General features: G+C 42.7%; 1 protein-coding gene across 1 annotated transcript; it reads left to right on the forward strand.

The window, feature by feature from the left end:
• Positions 1 to 12,283: 12,283 nt before the first annotated feature.
• LOC115141207 (serine/arginine-rich splicing factor 10-like) lies at positions 12,284 to 16,771 on the forward strand. The gene is made up of 6 exons (XM_029679936.2): positions 12,284 to 12,473; positions 13,981 to 14,085; positions 15,023 to 15,126; positions 15,406 to 15,595; positions 15,717 to 15,767; positions 15,956 to 16,771. Exons 1-6 carry the CDS (start codon positions 12,409 to 12,411, stop codon positions 16,182 to 16,184), a joined length of 744 nt encoding a protein of 247 aa, XP_029535796.1. The 5' UTR covers positions 12,284 to 12,408; the 3' UTR covers positions 16,185 to 16,771.
• Positions 16,772 to 18,662: the final 1,891 nt, after the last annotated feature.

An 18,662-nucleotide genomic window follows, 5' to 3' on the forward strand; every position in this document is an offset into this window, starting at 1 on the left:
CGTGTGGTTTATTATGTGTGCTGTGAACATGCTGCTGTGCATCATTTAATAAACAGTGAACACTGATTGAATAATAGAAAAGTATTCAATATATATTTCACATATGATTCAAAATACACAGTCTATCATTTCACAGTGCCCTTTCAAATACTGAATAGACCTACAGTGTGATAATTCACACTCAAAACAGCAAAGTTGGGTACATCAACTCATTTCACATTGTAAAACAAACCACTGAATCGCTAATGTATAATTTACATTCAGGATGTACAACTAAAAGAAAACCTGTATCTACGGATTTCACATGACTGGGAATACAGATATGTACCTGTTGGTCACAGATATGCATCTGTTGGATCAGAAAACTAGTCAGTATCTGGCGTGACTAGGGTTGCACATTTTGGGGAATATTCAGAGCTGGAAACTTTCCGTGGGAATTAACAGGAATATATGGGAATTAACGGAAATCTATGCAAATTAATATTAATATCATTTAAATGTAGATGTTTTTTGCATTGGATATATTTACCATATCAAATGGGGACAGAAACATAAACATTTTACCTTATCATAAGTAGACAAATTCAAATTAATAAATCCTTCCAATAGAAAAAAACTAAATAAATATAGTTACAAATTGAACTTTAATCAAATGAGTTGACTCTTCCCATGGGAGGATTTCACTGAACAACAAAAGAAAGGGAATATCAAATGACCCCCAACGATCCATCGCATCTCCCAAAAACATCGGAAGTTTACATAGACTTATGTCGGAGTAAATAAAACTCGTTTTTCAACCACTACACAAATTTCTAGTTAACAAACTATTGTTTTGGCATGTCGGTTAGGACATCTACCATGTGCATGACACAAGTAATTTTCCCAACAATTGTTTAGAGACAGATTAGTTCACTGTATCACAATTCCAGCGGGTCAGAAGTTTACACACTGTGCTTTTTAACAGCTTGGAAAATTCCAGAAAATTATGTCATGACTTTAGAGGCTTCTGATTGACATAATTTGAGTCAATTGGAGGTGTACCTGTGGATGTATTTCTAGGCCTACCTTCAAACTCAGTGCATCTTTGCTTGACATCATGGGGAAATCAAAAGAAAACAGCCAAAACCTCAGAAAAAAATGTGTAGACCTCCACAAGTCTGGTTCATCCTTGGGAGCAATTTCCAAAAGCCTGAAAGTATCACGTTCATCTGTACAAACAATAGTACGCAAGTATAAACACCATGGGACAACGCAGCCGTCATACCGCTCAGGAAGGAGACGCGTTCTGTCTCCTAGAGATGAACATACTTTGGTGCGAAAAGTGCAAATCAATCCCAGAACAACAGCAAAAGACCTTGTGAAGATGGTGGAGGAAACAGGTACAAACGTATCTATATCCACGGTAAAAACCAGTCCTATAATTGACAGAACTTGAAGGCTGCTCAGCAAGGAAGAAGCCACTGTTCCAAAACCACCATAAAAAAGCCAGACGACTATTTGCAACTGCACATGGGGACAAAGATCGTACTTTTTGGAGAAATGTCCTCTGGTCTGATGAAACAAAAATAGAACTGGTTGGCCATAATGACCATTGTTATGTTTGGAGGAAAAGGGGAGGCTTGCAAGCCGAAGAACACCATCCCAACTGAAGCACGGGGTGGCAGAATCATGTTGTGGAGGTGCTTTGCTGCAGGAGGGACGGGTGCACTTCACAAAATAGATGGCATCATGAGGCAGGAAAACTATGTGGATATATTGAAGCAACATCTCAAAACATCAGTCAGGAAGTTAAAGTTTGTCCATTTGGAAGACCCATTTGCGACCAATGACCCCAAGCATACTTCCAAAGTTGTGGCAAAATGGCTTAAGGACAACAAAGTCAAGGTATTGGAGTGGCCATCACAAAGCACTGACCTCAATCCTATAGAACATTTGTGAACTGAAAAAGCGTGTGTGAGCATGGAGGCCTACAAACCTGACTCAGTTACACCAGCTCTATCAGGAGGAATAGGCCAAATTTCACCCAACTTATTGTGGGAAGCTTGTGGAAGGCTATCCAAAACATTTGACCCAAGTTAAACAATTTAAAGGCAACGCTACCAAATACTAATTGAGTGTATGTAAACTTCTGACCCACTGGGAATGTAATGAAATAAATAAAAGCTGAAATAAATCAATCATTCTCTATTATTCTGACAATTCACATTCTTAAAATAAAGTGGTGATCCTAACTGACCTAAGACAGTTAGTGTATGTCAAATTAATGAATAGATAAAGCATGTCTGGTTGGAGGGGTGTATGCTGGGCGAAGAACATTCAGAAATTTCTTCCAATACTCATTGCCTGTGAGCATCAGAGGTGAACCAGTTGCATACACAGCTCGAGCAAGACATTCATCAGAATTTCTCTGACTACGTTCCTCCATTGAGTCAAAAAACTTCTGATTCCAGGAAGACCATGAGCTGTTGCTATCAATAAGGTGTCTGATTAATAATGTTTACCTCGAATAGAAGTAGAGGAACTTTTATCAGAGGTTGCTTGTTGTGAGCGCTGAGGGAACTTTATGCACTTGGCCAGATGATTCTGCAACTTTGTTGCATTCTTCACATATGATTTGGCACAGTATTTGCAAATGCACATAACTTTTCCTTCTATGTTAGCTGCAGTGAAATATCTTCACACATCAGATAGTGCCTGTGACATTTTCCTGTAAAGATGAGAGAAAAAAATTGTAAAAAAAACAAATACAATTCCATGTACAGATAAATAGTTAAGCAGTTTGATTAAACAACTCCTTTGTAAGATAAATGTTTTAAAATGTAACATGTTGTAACGCTCGTCTAAAGAAGAGGACCAAAGCTCAGCGTTGTACGTGTTCATGATTATTTATTCAAACTGAAACAAAATAACAAAACGGAACAAAACGAAACAGTTCTGTCTGGTGCAAACACAAAACAACTACCCACAAACCCAGGTGGGAACAAGGCTATCTAAGTATGATTCTCAATCAGAGACAACGACAGACAGCTGCCTCTGAGAACCACACCCGGTCAAACACAAAGAAATAGAAAACATAGAAATAAAGAAACTAGAATGCTCACCCTAGTCACACCCTGGCCTAACCACAATAGAGAATAAAAGCCTCTCTATGGCCAGCCTCTCTCTGGCTCCCCCCACTTTGGTGGCGCATCTGGTGCGGGGACCCTCGCCACCGACCCCGGACTGGGGACCCTCGTAGCGGGCCCCAGACTGGGCACCCTCGTTGCGGGCCCCGGACTGGAGGCCGTCTCTGGAGGCTCCGGACTGGAGGCCATCTCTGGAGGCTCCGGACTGGAGGCCATCTCTGGAGGCTCCGGACTGGAGGCCGTCTCTGGAGGCTCCGGACTGGAGGCCGTCTCTGGACTGGAGGCCATCTCTGGAGGCTCCGGACTGGAGGCCGTCTCTGGAGGCTCCGGACTGGAGGCCGTCTCTGAACTGGAGGCCGTCTCTGGAGGCTCCGGACTGGAGGCTATCTCTGGAGGCTCCGGACTGGAGGCCGTCTCTGGAGGCTCCGGACTGGAGGCCGTCTCTGGACTGGAGGCCATCTCTGGAGGCTCCGGACTGGAGGCCGTCTCTGGAGGCTCCGGACTGGAGGCCATCGCTGGAGTCTTCGTGCCATGGATCATAACTGGAGGCTTCGTGCCATGGATCATCACTGGAGGCTTCGTGCCATGGAGCATCACTGGAGGCTTCGTGCCATGGAGCATCACTGGAGGCTTCGTGCCATGGAGCATCACTGGAAGCTTTGTGCCATGGATCATCACAGGATGCTTCTTGCCATGGATCATCACTGGAGGCTTCTTGCCATGGATCATCACGGGAGGCTTCTTGCCATGGATCATCACGGGAGGCTTCTTGCCATGGATCATCACGGGAGGCTTCTTGCCATGGATCATCACGGGAGGCTTCTTGCCATGGATCATCACGGGATGCTTCTTGCCATGGATCATCACAGGATGCTTCTTGCCATGGATCATCACGGGAGGCTTCTTGCCATGGATCATCACGGGAGGCTTCTTGCCATGGATCATCACGGGAGGCTTCTTGCCATGGATCATCACTGGAGGCTTAGTTCCATGGATTATCACTGGGGAGACGTATGGGCAATCTGGTACGTGGAGCTGCCATAGGGCTCACCAGGCTGGGGAGACATACAAGAGGATTAGTTCTGGGCGCAGGCTGATCTTTCCATTAAGCTGCTCCAGTGGGCTTGCTCCGGGAAGTACACCTGACGGTCCCACTGGGTACAGACGTCAATTCAACGTGTATTCCACGTTGGTTCAATGTTGAAGGTGTCTGAATACTTTACGAATGAACTGTACCTAGTATCAGGCATAATTACATGTGGCCATTTTATAAAATTACTGCAAAATAGATTTGGTGATTGAAATAATCAAAACTGGGGTGTATTAATTACGTCTTTCAATGGAAACTTTTACCGTTTTAAGAACCAAAAGGATGCAAACAGAGCAAACAGAATGAAATGGGGATGGACCTCCCTAAATTTGTCCAATACAAACTCTTGTTGTCCTTGCTAAACGTCTTCCGTTTGGAGTAAATGGTTTCTGCTGCAAAACGTTTTGCAACAGACAAAGTTATCAACAGAATCAACGTAAGGAAAGTGGCCCTACATTGGTGTTCCAGTGCGGGGAGTGACACACCCAGGCTGCGATGCATGTGGTGATGGTCATCCCGTAACGCATCGGCGCCAGAGACACATATTCTCAAACCCTGTCTTTAAAGTGGACCTACCCGGCTGACCCAAGTGGTCTGGTCAAGGTTGTGGTCCTTCTTGCTCGGTTGATGGCGTTCCGAATGGACCCTCCAGCTAGACAAGAGGCCTCAGGATGCGTATAGACAGGCAGCCCAATTCTGATATTTTTCTCACTAATACAGGGGTGTCCAACTCATTCCATGGAGGGCCTAGTGTCTGCTGGTTTTTGTTTTCTTCCTTTCAATTAAGACCCGTAGCATTCACTTCCGTCATCATGAAGTGCTTTGAGAGACTAGTCAAGGATCATATCACCTCCACCCTACCTGACACCCTAGACCCACTCCAATTTGCTTACCACCCCAATAGGTCCACAGATGCACACTGCCCTAACCCATCTGGACAAGAGGAATACCTATGTAAGAATGCTGTTCATCGACAACAGCTCAACATTTAACACCATAGTACCCTCCAAACTCGTCATTAAGCTCGAGACCCTGGGTCTCGACCATGCCCTGTGCAACTGGGTCCTGGACTTTCTGACGGGATGCCCCCAGGTGGTGAGAGTAGGAAACAACATCTCCATCCCGCTTATCCTCAACACTGGGGCTCCACAAGGGTGCGTTCTCAGCCCTCTCCTGTACTCCCTGTTCACCCATGACTGTCTGGCCATGCACGCTTCCAACTCAATCATCAAGTTTGCAGCCGACATAACAGTGGTAGGCTTGAGTACCAACAACGACGAGATGGCCTACAGGGAGGAGGTGAGGGCGTACACATCACAGACAAACTGAAATGGTCCACCCAAACAAACAGTCTGGTGAAGAACGCGCAACAGCGCCTCTTCAACCTCAGGAGGCTGAAGAAATTTGTCTTGTCACCAAAAACACTCACAAACTTTTACAGATGCACAATCGAGAGCATCCTGGCGGGCTGTATCACCGCCTGGTACGGCAACTGCTCCGCCCTCAACCGTAAGGCTCTCCAGAGGGTAGTGAGGTCTGCACAACGCATCACCGGGGGCAAACTACCTGCCCTCCAGGACACCTACACCACCCGATGTTACAGGAAGGCCATAAAGATCATCAAGGACATCAACCACCCGAGCCACTGCCTGTTCACCCCGCTATCATCCAGAAGGCGAGGTCAGTACAGGTGCATCAAAGCTGGGACCGAGAGACTGAAAAACAGCTTCTATCTCAAGGCCATCAGACTGTTAAACAGCCACCACTAACATTGAGTGGCTGCTGCCAACACACTGACACTGACTCAACTCCAGCCACTTTAATAATGGGAATAGAAGGGAAATTATGTAAATATATCACTAGCCACTTTAAACAATGCTACCTTATATAATGTTACTTACCCTACATTATTCATCTCATATGCATACGTATATACTGTACCCTATATCATCAACAGCATCCTTATGTAATACATGTATCACTAGCCACTTTAACTATGCCACTTTGTTTACATACTCATCTCATATGTATATACTGTACTCGATACCATCTACTGTATCTTGCCTATGCTGCTCTGTACCATCACTCATTCATATATCCTTATGTACATATTCCTTATCCCCTTACACTGTGTATAAGACAGTAGTTTTGGAATTGTTAGTTAGATTACTTGTTGGTTATTACTGCATTGTCGGAACTAGAAGCACAAGCATTTCGCTACACTCGCATTAACATCTGCTAACCATGTGTATGTGACAAATAAAATTTGATTTGATTTGATTTGATCTTGGTTTCGCCTGTTGCATTAGTTCTGGGGCACTCACAGATAATATCTCTGCAGTTTTGGAGACGTCAGAGTTTTGTCTTTCCAAGGCTGTCAATTCCATGCATAGTCGAGCATCTTTTCGTGACAAAATATTGAGCTTAAAACGGGCACATCTTTTTATCCAATAATGACATTGCGCCCCCATAGGTTGAACAGGTTAACTTTCACACATTAACAAGTCCAATACCTCAAATGAAAGATAAACATCTTGTTCATCTACCCATCATGTCCGATTTTTAAAATGTTTTACAGCGAAAACACAACATATATTTATGTTAGACCACCACCAAATCAAAGAAAAAAACGCAGCCATTTTTTCCAGCCAAAAATAAAATCACAAAAGCAGGATTAGAGATAAAATGAATCACTAACCTTTTGAAAATCTTCATCAGATGACAGTCATATGACATGTTACACAGTACATTTATGTTTTGTTCGATAATAGGCATTGTTATATCCACAAATCTTGGTTTACATTGACGCCATGTTCAGAAATTCCTCCAAAATATCCGGAGGAATTATAGAAAGCTACGCCAGATAACAGAAATACTCATCATAAACTTTGACTAAAGATACATGTTCTACATATAATTAAAGATACACTGGTTCTTAATGCAACCGCTGTGTCAGATTGTTTTTAAACGTTACGGAAAAAGCCTATAACATTGCAATAATCTGAGACGCCGCTCAGACATAACCGCCATGTTGGAGTCAACAGAAATATGAAATTACAACATAAATATTCCCTTACCTTTGATGATCTTTCATCAGAATGTAGTGCAAGGAGTCCTAGTTCCACAATAAATCGTTGTTTTGTTCCATAATGTCCAATACTAGTGTCCAAGTAGCTGCATTTGCTATCACTTTCAGCTCACGTGCCCAAAAACTGACTGCTGGTCCAAGATAACTCACACGAAAACTTCCAAAAGATATATTCCAGGTCGAATAAACTGCTCAAACTAAGTAGAGAATCAATCTTCAGGATGTTATTATCATATATATCCAATAACGTTCCAACCGGATCATACGTTTTCATCTGGAGCCAAATGGAACAGCAGTAGCACTCACAGAGAAATGCACCACAGGAAAATGGCATTCTGTCGGGACACTGACTATTTCCCCTCCCATTAGGTCAAAGTTCACAGCAAATGCTCCATTACACTTTCTACTGAATGAGGACATCTAGTGGAAGGCGTAGGAAGTGCTTCCAGATCCATATCTTTTTGAGAAAGGAGGGGGCGATGGCGTCAAAGTTGCCCCAACTTTCAGAATTTCACTTCTTGTTTGGAAGATTGCCTTCCCTATGAGTTCTATTATACTCACAGACATAATTCAAACAGTTTTAGAAACTTCGGAGTGTTTTCTATCCAATAGTAATAATAATATGCATATATTAGCAATCTAGGACAGAGTTTGATGCAGTTCACTATGGGCAAAATACTGCCCCCTATCCTCAACAAGTTTTTAAGCTTTCTGACAATATCAGATGTGTCTATGTCCTGGGAAATGTTCTTGTTACTTATAACCTCATGCGTATCACATTAGCCTATGTTAGCTCAACCGTCCCATGGACGGGACACCGATCCCCAACAGTGCAGTTCAAGAAAGAGTTAAGATATTTAACAAATAAACTAAAGTAAAAAAATAATGAGGCTATATACAGGGGGTACCGGTACCGAATCTATATGCGGCGGTACAGGTTAGTCGAGGTAATTTGTACATGTAGGTAGGAGTGAAGTGACTATGCATAGATGATAAACAGCGAGTAGCAGCAGTGTACAAAACCAATGGGGGGTGTCAATGTAAATAGTCGAGGGGCCATTTGATTAATTGCTCAGCAGTCTTATGGCTTGGGGGTAGAATATGTTAAGGGGCATTTTGGTTCTAGACTTAGTGCTCCGGTACTGCTTGCCATGCAGTAGCAGAAAAAAACAGTCTGACTTGGCATTTTTTGGGCTTTCCTCTGACACCGCCTATTATATAGGTCCTGGATGGCAGGAAGCTTGGCCCCAGCTTTCCCGGAGTCGCCTCTTCACTGTTAACCTTGAGACTTGTGTGTTGCGGGTGCTATTTAATGAAGCTGCCAGTTGAGGACTTGTGAAGTGTCTGTTTCTCAAACTAGACACTGTAATCAAATCAAATGTATTTATATAGCCCTTCGTACATCAGCTGATATCTCAAAGTGCTGTACAGAAACCCAGCCTAAAACCCCAAACAGCAAGCAATGCAGGTGTTGAAGCACGTTGGCTAGGAAAAACTCCCTAGAAAGGCTAAAACCTAGGAAGAAACCTAGAGAGGAACCAGGCTATGAGGGGTGGCCAGTCCTCTTCTGGCTGTGCCGGGTGAAGATTATAACAGAACATGGCCAAGCTGTTCAAATGTTCATAAATGACCAGCATGGTCAAATAATAGGTCTGGGACAGGTAGCACGTCCGGTGAACAGGTCAGGATTCCATAGCCGCAGGCAGAACAGTTGAAAATGGAGCAGCAGCACGGCCAGGTGGACTGGGGACAGCACGGAGTCATCATGCCAGGTAGTCCTGAGGCATGGTCCTAGGGCTCAGGTCCTCCGAGAGAGAAAGAAAGAAAGAGAGAATTAGAGAGAGCATACTTAAATTCACACAGGACACCGGATAAGACAGGAGAAGTACTCCAGATATAACAAACTGACCCTAGCCCCCCGACACAAACTACTGCAGCATAAATACTGGAGGCTGGAGACAGGAGGGGTCAGGAGACACTGTGGCCCCATCCAATGATACCCCCGGACAGGGCCAAACAGGAAGGATATAACCCCACCCACTTTGCCAAAGCACAGCCCCCACACCACTAGAGGGATATCTTCAACCACCAACTTACCATCCTGAGACAAGGCCGAGTATAGCCCACAAAGAGGGACCCAAGAAACCCAAGGAACTGAAGTAATGTACTTGTCCTCTTGCTCAGTTGTGCACTGGGGCCTCCCACTCCTCTTTCTATTCTGGTTAGAGACAGTTTGCACTGTTCTGTGAAGGGAGTTGTACACAGCGTTGTACGAGATCTTCAGTTTCTTGGTAATTTCTCACATGGAATAGCCTTCATTTCTCTGAACAAGAATATACTGACAAGTTTCAGAAGAAAGTTCTTTGTTTCTGGCCATTTTGCACCTGTAATCGAAACCACAAACGATGATGCTTCAGATACTCAATTAGTCTAAAGAAGGCCAGTTTTACTGCTTCTTTTAATCAGCACTACAGTTTTCAGCTGTGCTAACATAATTGCAAAAGAGTTTTCTAATGATCAATTAGCCTTTTAAAATGATAAACTTGGATTAGCTAACACAGCGTGCCATTGGAACACAGGAGTGATTGCTGGTTGCTGATAATGGGCCTCTACGCCTAATGTAGATATTTAATAAAAAATCTGTTTCCAGCTACAAGTCATTTACAACATTAACAATGTCTACACTGTATTTCTGATCAATTTGATGTTATCTTAATGGACAAAAAATGTGCTTTTCTTTCAAAAACAATAATTTCTAAGTGGGTGTGTGTGTGTGTGTGTTACGAGTGGAGAAAAATACTCATGGGAGGCAATCAAAAAGTGTCAAATTTAGTCAAGATGAACATTAATTGTATTGAGGCTTATTTAATCTAATAGAAGTTTCGTAATCCTTAGGTTGTTATGAGTGTACTGTTGTGTGTTGCACATGACATCCTGGCAACTTTGAGGAAAAAATACCATCTCGAAATTTGAGGCTAGCATAGCATCTCACTCTCCATTGCATACAGGCAGTTGACATCAATATTTTTTTTAATTCTTCAAATAACAAGATGTATCCACCAATCCACATTTTGTTACGTTACAGCCTTTTAGTGTTTAGCAAATGGTAGGCTTATCACATACAGTACCTATTTTTCAACATCCGGAAAAGATACCTTTTCAAAGTCCTGGGAAAAAAAATATTTTAAACATGTGGAAAATACTTTTCATCCATTTTTTGGTCTCACTTAGAGCGACAGAACGGCAATCACCAGCCCTGCGAGTAACCAGTTATGTTCAGCACATTGGAATACATCAAGGTGTATATCTCAAGCACACTGGTAAAACACTGGTGTTGCAGTAATGAACATTTACCAACATATGGCAACAATGTGCCCTTGTACACACATAACAAGGACTGGTCAATTTTTTATATTTTTTTATTGCCTGTTGAAGTTGCATTATTTGGCTAATATTAGGTAGTGTCATATGAGTCATCCTGATCTTGCAAGCTTGCATTCTGTTTGACTACACGGATATCAGTATAGCGAAACAGACCGTAAGCTCTCGCAAGATCAGAATGGCTTGTACAATGCTAAATAAAATGGTCTGGTGGCTTCAAGGAAATAAATTGTACAGTGTGTTAGAAATGCTAGGGTCGATTTCTAGTCCATCTGCCCCTGCTGCATACCTCCCCAGGCCACTGGATACCAGGGGCCATCACTAGTTAACAGTCACAAAGACAAAAAAAACACCTATTTCTACATTTTCTCTTCTTAAAATCTGATTTTAAACCTAACCCTAATCTTGTCCCTCAAAAGCATATTTTTGTTTTCATACATTTTTTACGATATAGCCAATTTTGACTTGTTTTGGCTGTGTTATCTAGTGGAAACCTATCACCTTTGTGCCAAAAAATATCTATTGGATTTTTCCAGTAATTGTCTTCAAAGCTGATTCGTTCCATCACTCACAGCTGAAGATATGAACATTTTAATATTAATCCAATGTCTGCCATGCTTCTGGATGACGTGATGGCATTGTTGATGCTCGTGCTTGCTCCAGTGTGCACTGAGAAGGTGTTACTGACTCTGTAAAGCAGATTGCAGCTACCCCGAAACGGAGTATGCGAATGTGAGTAGATTACGTTGAAAACAACGTTCCAACATGGTCGACTGTCTCCAGTTCATATTTACCTCAGTGCTCGAGACCCTTCCACACAACTTTCTAAAACTAGGCCTACACCAAACATGCAAAACTCAATTTTTATTTAAAAAAACTCCTGGATGTTTTTTATATAAATAATTTCAGCGGTGACCCTAGCTCTCGAGAACCCAAGGGTGCCCAAGGGGAATCTACAGCCGGTGCCAGTCTTGGGTTCTCAGTTGATGGTATGGAGGACAACTGGATACGTGAACTATTGACGCTCTGTTTTAACATGTATAAACATTTGTCATTCTCCCTAGCAATATGGTTTTGGAAACTTCAAGAACTTAACTTTCATATGCAGTGTATTCGGAAAGTATTCAGACCCCTTGACTTTTTCACATTTTGTTACGTTACAGCCTTATTCTAAAATGATTTAAATAGTTTTTTCCACTCATCAATCTACACACAATACCCCATAATGACAAAGCAAAAACAGGGTGAGTGGTCAGAACGCTCAGATCAACGTGTGCCTCAGAGTGAAATGCTCTAAATGTATTAATGGCAATCTGACTCTCAGTACTTTGAATTTACAAATGCCCAGAGCACACTCTGAGCGCCTCTGGCACTCCAGATTGAATTTACGAGGTTATGTGAGGTTTTATGTGTGTGTTGGAGGTGCGTCTTGGTCAGTTTAGCTCAGAAAATGCTGCACTCCTCAATGGCCCCCTAATCGTACATAATTAGCGGGCCGGCCGTGGTTACTCATCATTTAACATCTAAATAGCCCTTGCCCAAATTGCCAGATGGCCAGGCCACCCCTGGTGGGCAGGGCTAAAATAATGGTATCTGAGCCTGCGCGCTGGCCTCTGTTCGCGGATAGATGAGGCCACCTCGCTGCTTTTTGCTACAGCTAGAACAAGTCGTATAATTTACTGGTATTATATCAGAAATTTCAACCGTAACAACAATATTTTACAATGGCTAGGTACATGAGGCCCCCTAACCCATCACTCTTCATTAGAAACATCTCCGACGAATCCAGGTAGCTATGATTGAATCATTCGGACGTGCGAGGTAGTACGGTAGCTAGCTAGCTAACGCTAGCTAACGTATGCTAGTGAGCAACGTTAGCTAGGTAGCTAAACTGTGTTTACTGATTTTTAACTCTCATTTACAATGAAAACTTGTAGGTAAGTGTTGTCGGTTGCTAGTTGTTTTTAAGTTTGTATGATGGGAAACGTTAACGTTAGTTGGATAGCTAAGCTGGTTACCTGAACGTTAACTCGCTAAGCTTTGTATCAAAGCTAACGTTAGCGTGTCTGCTAGGCTGCACATGAGTTTGCACCAAATAGAATGGTTTGCACAAAAACAGGAGAGTTTGAACCAACTGTGAATAACTTAATTATGCTGGCCATCTTTCTACCTGCCAGGTTGCCAGCAGTGGTGGAAAAAGTACCCAATTGTCATACTAGAGTAAAAGTCAAGATACCTTAATAGAAAATGGCTTACGTAAAAGTCACCCAGTATAATCCTACTTGAGTTTAAAAAGCATTTGGTTTTCAATATACTATTAAGTATCAAAGGCAAAAAATATTTATATTAAGGAAACCAGAGGACGCGATGTTCTTGTTTATTAAATTGTATTTACTGATCGCAAGGGGCACACTCTAACGCTCAGGCATAATTTACAAACAAAGCATTTCTGTTTAGTGAGTCCACCAGATCCGATGCAGATGACCAGGGATTTTCTCTTTAGGTCCGCGAATTAGACCATTTTCCTGTCCTGATAAGCATTCAAAATGTAACGAGTACTTTTGGGTGTCAGGGAAAATGTATGGAGTAAAAAGTGCATTTTCTTCAGGAATGTAGTGAAGTGAAAGTCGTCAAAAACATATGAAATTAAAGTACAGATGCCTCCAAAAAGTACTTAAGTGGTACTTTAAATTATTTTTACGTAAGTACTTTACACCAATGGTTGACTGTTTCTTGCCTTTTGCCAACTCCATTTCATGGAACTGGCTGAACCAGTACCTGGGCTTAACTGGCATGTATGCCAAACATGACAATAAGTGACAGGAGTTGGCATGATGGCACAAACAGACTGGCACTCAGGCTACCATCTACCTGGCTTGCAATTTTTTTAATATATATTTTTTACCTTTATTTAACTAGGCAAGTCAGTTAAGAACAAATTCTTATTTTCAATGACGGCCTAGGAACAGTGGGTTAACTGCCTGTTCAGGGGCAGAACGACAGATTTGTACCTTGTCAGCTCGGGGGTTTGAACTTGCAACATTCCGGTTACTAGTCCAACGCTCTAACCACTAGGCTACCCTGGCGCCCCGCAATGCATGAAATATCTCTTGTCCAATGTCACATTTTATACCTCCATTTCTATGGTAAGTATTAAGCCAATTTAGTTGAATCTGAAGGTTATTGGCCACAGTTGCAGGTTTGAACTTTGAATCACACTGGTTTAATATTAGCCCAAAAAGGTTGTACTTCGCTGGCCATTAGATTAAATGTCCTGTCATTTCGCAACACTTTAGGCCAGAGGAACTACGCCGCGAATTTGGTCGTTATGGGCCTATTGTAGATGTCTACATTCCACTTGACTTCTCTACACGGCGACCAAGAGGATTTGCTTACATTCAATATCCTTTATACTCATGTAATGTATTAATGAACATGTCTTTCATTCGGTGCATTATTATTATTATTCACACGTGGGGTATTGACTGTCGCTCGTCTTGAGTTTGCCTGCTGTTATTATATATTTATTGTATATTTGTCATAAAAAGTAGGCTATACTGGATTATGGGAGGGGAACATTGAATGTTGTTAAACGCAGTAAAAAATGTGTACAGACATAAATCAACATCTCTCCTAACTAAAATTGCTTCTGTTACCCTAGAAATGTTAAAGACGTACAGTTCTGGAGAAACCCCAACAAAGAATGTAAAGACTGGTGTAGAGTAGTTTCAAGCCAAAGGGACCATAATGATTTCAGGCGACAGGAAATAGTGGGAGAAGAACACAAAGAGCAAAGTTAAAGCATGAAGATACAAGGAGGAGAAAAGAGGGCACGAAAGGCAGCTGTTTGACTACCAAAGAGTGGAAAATTAAAGGATGTATTGGGCGAAGACAAGCCGGAAATCTCAAGTTCTTCTGCCGAGCAGTTAAAGAGCATAAAGGTCAAGCTGAAGCTTAAAGGTAACAAGCTTAATGTTTTGTATCCTACCAAATAGAACCCTTGCTCTTCACCTCCAAATATTTTGCTCTGTGTGTTCTCTGTACAAAAGGGCAAGACAATTATAGCTTTAATTGTGAGCAAGTTTGCTGAAATACGATTTCAATGTTGCATTTGTGTGGCCGTTGTTTTCGTTTCCTCCCGAAATTTGAACATAAGTTTCAGCTTCATGTTTTTATTATTTTAGCTTACTATTATTCCATGTTGGCACACAATTGACTTACCAATTTGAAGCTTCCAGCCTCTTTACTGAATTTAAAAAATACTTTCGTAGTTGTATGTGTGCATACGTCTCCCCATTTCCACAAGTGAAAGTAAAGAGCCCTAACAGTCTGTAGCACATTCGAGGACGTGCGAGATGCAGAGGATGCCCTCCACAACCTGGACCACAAGTGGGTGTGTGGTCGACAGATCGAGATCCAGTTTGCACAGGGTGACCGAAAAAGTAAGAATGGGTTTTATTTAGGTGCCCTGTATGAATGCACTATTTACTACCTACCAATCAATTCATTGTGAAAAATTAAGTTTCACCGTCAACAGTTTACCCAATAATCTAAGTAGGAAAAGTCTAACTAGGCCTACAGCTTCGCTTTTATTGGTAATATCTTGACTCGGGTCTCTGACTAGTGAAATCATTGCCAACCTGCATGCCAAATTAATTTTTTAAACCCTTGCTCAACTATCCTTGTGCCCAGTATTTCATTTTAATGACTTGTCCCTCCAGCCCCCAACCAGATGAAGACTAAGGAGAGCTCTCCCCGCAGAGGGTCCCGCAGCAGCTCCTTCTCCCGCTACGACGACTACGAACGCGGCGATGGCCGACGCAGACGCTCTCGCAGTCGCAGCTACGAAAGGCGCCGGTCGCGCAGCCCTTCCTGCGACCGCCGTCCTCGGAGGTCAGAGAGCCCTAGAGAGTGAGTTCCTCGGTGACACTGAAACTAAACCACTGTTTCGCTTGTCAAGTAATCCTCCCAATTGCAGACCGAAATGCCTTTGTATACAGACTGGTTCTTACTTTCACTTTTCTCTCTACAGCTCTCGATCATATGGCAGGCACAGGCGAAGCAGAAGCCATGAAAATGACAGGTAGATATATATATATATACACACACACAACTCATTATTCTGACTTGTCTAACACGACACAGTGCATGAGATTGCATTTATAATGCATAAGCCTATGTGGTTTCAAAACACTACACAGTTGTCAAGTCCGTGTATTCATTAGTGTGTTGACTGATTGTTCTGTTCATATGCCATCCTTTTTTCTACAGGTACAGAGGCCCTCCACGTGAACACCACAGGATGCACCACGCACCCCCGTCTCGTAACCGCTCTGCATCCCGCTCCCCCTCTCCTCCCAGATCCAGGCCCAAAGACACAAAGTCTCAGTCCAAATCCCCCAGCCCCGTTAAGGACTTCCACCCCTCTTCTGGCTCCCAGAAACAGGCCTGTCGACGCTCCTACTCCAGATCTGTGTCCCGATCTCGCTCCAGATCCTAGGACCCCACCACCCTCAAACCCTGTTATTCTGTAGCTAAAGATATTTTTGTTCAACACTACAACATATGAATATGGTATCTAGGGAGTGGTTATTCCACACCCCACCTCGGTTCATTAGTTGAGTTATGATATCTCTGGGCTGATGCCATACAACAGGAGAGCTGGTTGTCCCTACAGATGGATAGTACTTTTTATGTTAGTTCAGTTTCATTCACCTCTGAAAAACATTGGCTGTTTTTAATTTACATTCATATCAGTTTAATTCCATTAATTGAGAACCCAATGGATTTAAGTTCAGCACATAAGAATTGGTCAACTATGAAATGCAAAGGTACAGTTTTGGGCTAATGGGTATTAACCTCTGGCTACAGAAGAGGTTGAGAGTACAAAAACCCATTTATAAGAAAAAAACAAGTTAAATCTGGAGTTTGCAGTGATATCTAGCCATCAAGTTAACTGCTATTATTTTTGTACGTTTGATGTTGCTAAAATCTCCTGCATTTTTTTTATTTGATATCAATTGTTATTTTGTGTTCAAATCGAGCAGCAGTGTTTTCTTTTTGTGGATTAAAAATGTTACGTTTTAACTTTTGTTAATCATCTGAGTTGTACAAAGATGTCGTTCTCTTGAAGGTACGAGACACCGGACAGTTTATGTACACCTATCCCTAACAAACTGTCCAGTGTCTCGTACCCCCCCTAGAACAGCCAGGACCATTCTGCAAGGTGTCAGGTGTGTTCCACAGGGATGTTGGACCATGCTAGTGCAATGGTATCTCGCAGATTGGAGACAACACGCATACATTCATGCTGCGAACAGCCAGTTTGATCTCATTCCAAAGATGCTCTAAGTAAAATGAACTCGCTGTCATGTTCCAGGTGTTGTTTTTCCACTCAGTTGGTGATAGTGTGCCCACTGGAGCTGCTTCTACTTGTTTTTAACTTATAGGAGTGTAACCCGGTGTGGTTGTGTGCTGTAATAGCCCATCAGTGACAAGCATCAACAAGTTGTGCGTTCTGAGATGCTGTTCTGCGTCGCTTAGGTTACTCGTTTTGTCCATCCTAAGCCACGGTTATGTTACTCACGGTTTGTACGAGCGATCCATTTTTGGGCCAGTGAGTATTGTTTGGTAGGTTTAATTCTTTCTATATCTGACTTCTTACATGTAATGTTTAAAAATGTACCCTATTGATAACATTTTTGTGTGCTATACACTACATGAACAAAACTGTGGCCATCTGCTCGTCGAACATCTCATTCCAAAATCATGGTCATTAATATGGAGTTGGTCACCCCCCCCCCCCCCCTGCTGCTAATAACAGCCTCCACTCTTCAGAGAAGACTTTCCACTAGATTTTGGAGGATTGCTGCGGGGACTTCCGTTCAGCTATATGCATTAGTGATGTTGGGCAATTAGGCCTGGCTTGCAGTCGGCGTTCCAATTCATCTCAACTGTTTTTGATGGGGTTGAGGCCAGGGCTCTGCAGGCCAGTCAAATTCTTCCACACCGATCTCGACAAACCGTTTCTGTATGGATCTCGCTTTGTGCACGGGGCATTGTCATGCTGAAACAAGAAGGGGCCTTCCCCAAACTGTTGCCACAGAATCATCTAGAATGTCATTGTATGCTGTAGCGTTAATCTTTCCCTTCACTGGAGTTAAGGGGGCCTAGCCGGAACCATTTATTCCTCCACCAAACCTTACAGTTGGCATTATGCATTCGGGCCGTTAGCATCTGGCATCCGACAAACCCAGACTTGTCCGTCAGACTGCCAGATGGTGAAGTGTGATTCATCACTCCAGAGAACCTGTTTCCACTGCTCCAGAGTCCAATGGTGGCGAGCTTTACACCACTTCAGCAGATACTTTGCATTGTGCATGGTGATCTTAGGCTTGTGTGCGGCTGCTCGGCCATGGAAACCCATTTAATGATGCTCCCAACAAACAGTTCTTGTGCTGTGGTTGCTTCCAGAGATATTGGAACCGGGGACAGATTTTTACGTGCTTCAGCACACCTAGACGTTTTCACTTCACAATAACAGCACTTACAGTTGACCGGGGCAGCTATAGCAGGGCAGAAATTTGATGAGTTGGAATCCTATGATGGTGCCACATTGAAAGTCACTGAGCTTTTCAGTAAGGCAAATCTACTGCCAATGTTTGTGTATGGAGATTGCATGGATGTGTACTAGATTTTTATACACCTGTTAACCACTGGTGTGGCTTAAATGGCCAAATCCACTCATTTGAAGGGGTGTCCACATACTTCTCTATATATAGTGTATTTACTGAGAATATTGTTACTAGTGATGGGCACCATTATCAGTTGCATTTTTCCATTTATCGGCTTGTTTAAATACATGGCAAATTTGCAACTGAGCGAACATTAATATTTTCACTTCCACAGCTCTGTGAAGTCCAGACAGCTGCTTGTGGATTGCCTTTTGGTGCCAGGTGTGAATGTTCTAGCATACACC

Source organism: Oncorhynchus nerka, linkage group LG14, assembly GCF_034236695.1.
Source record: "Oncorhynchus nerka isolate Pitt River linkage group LG14, Oner_Uvic_2.0, whole genome shotgun sequence".
Lineage (NCBI taxonomy): Eukaryota > Metazoa > Chordata > Actinopteri > Salmoniformes > Salmonidae > Oncorhynchus > Oncorhynchus nerka.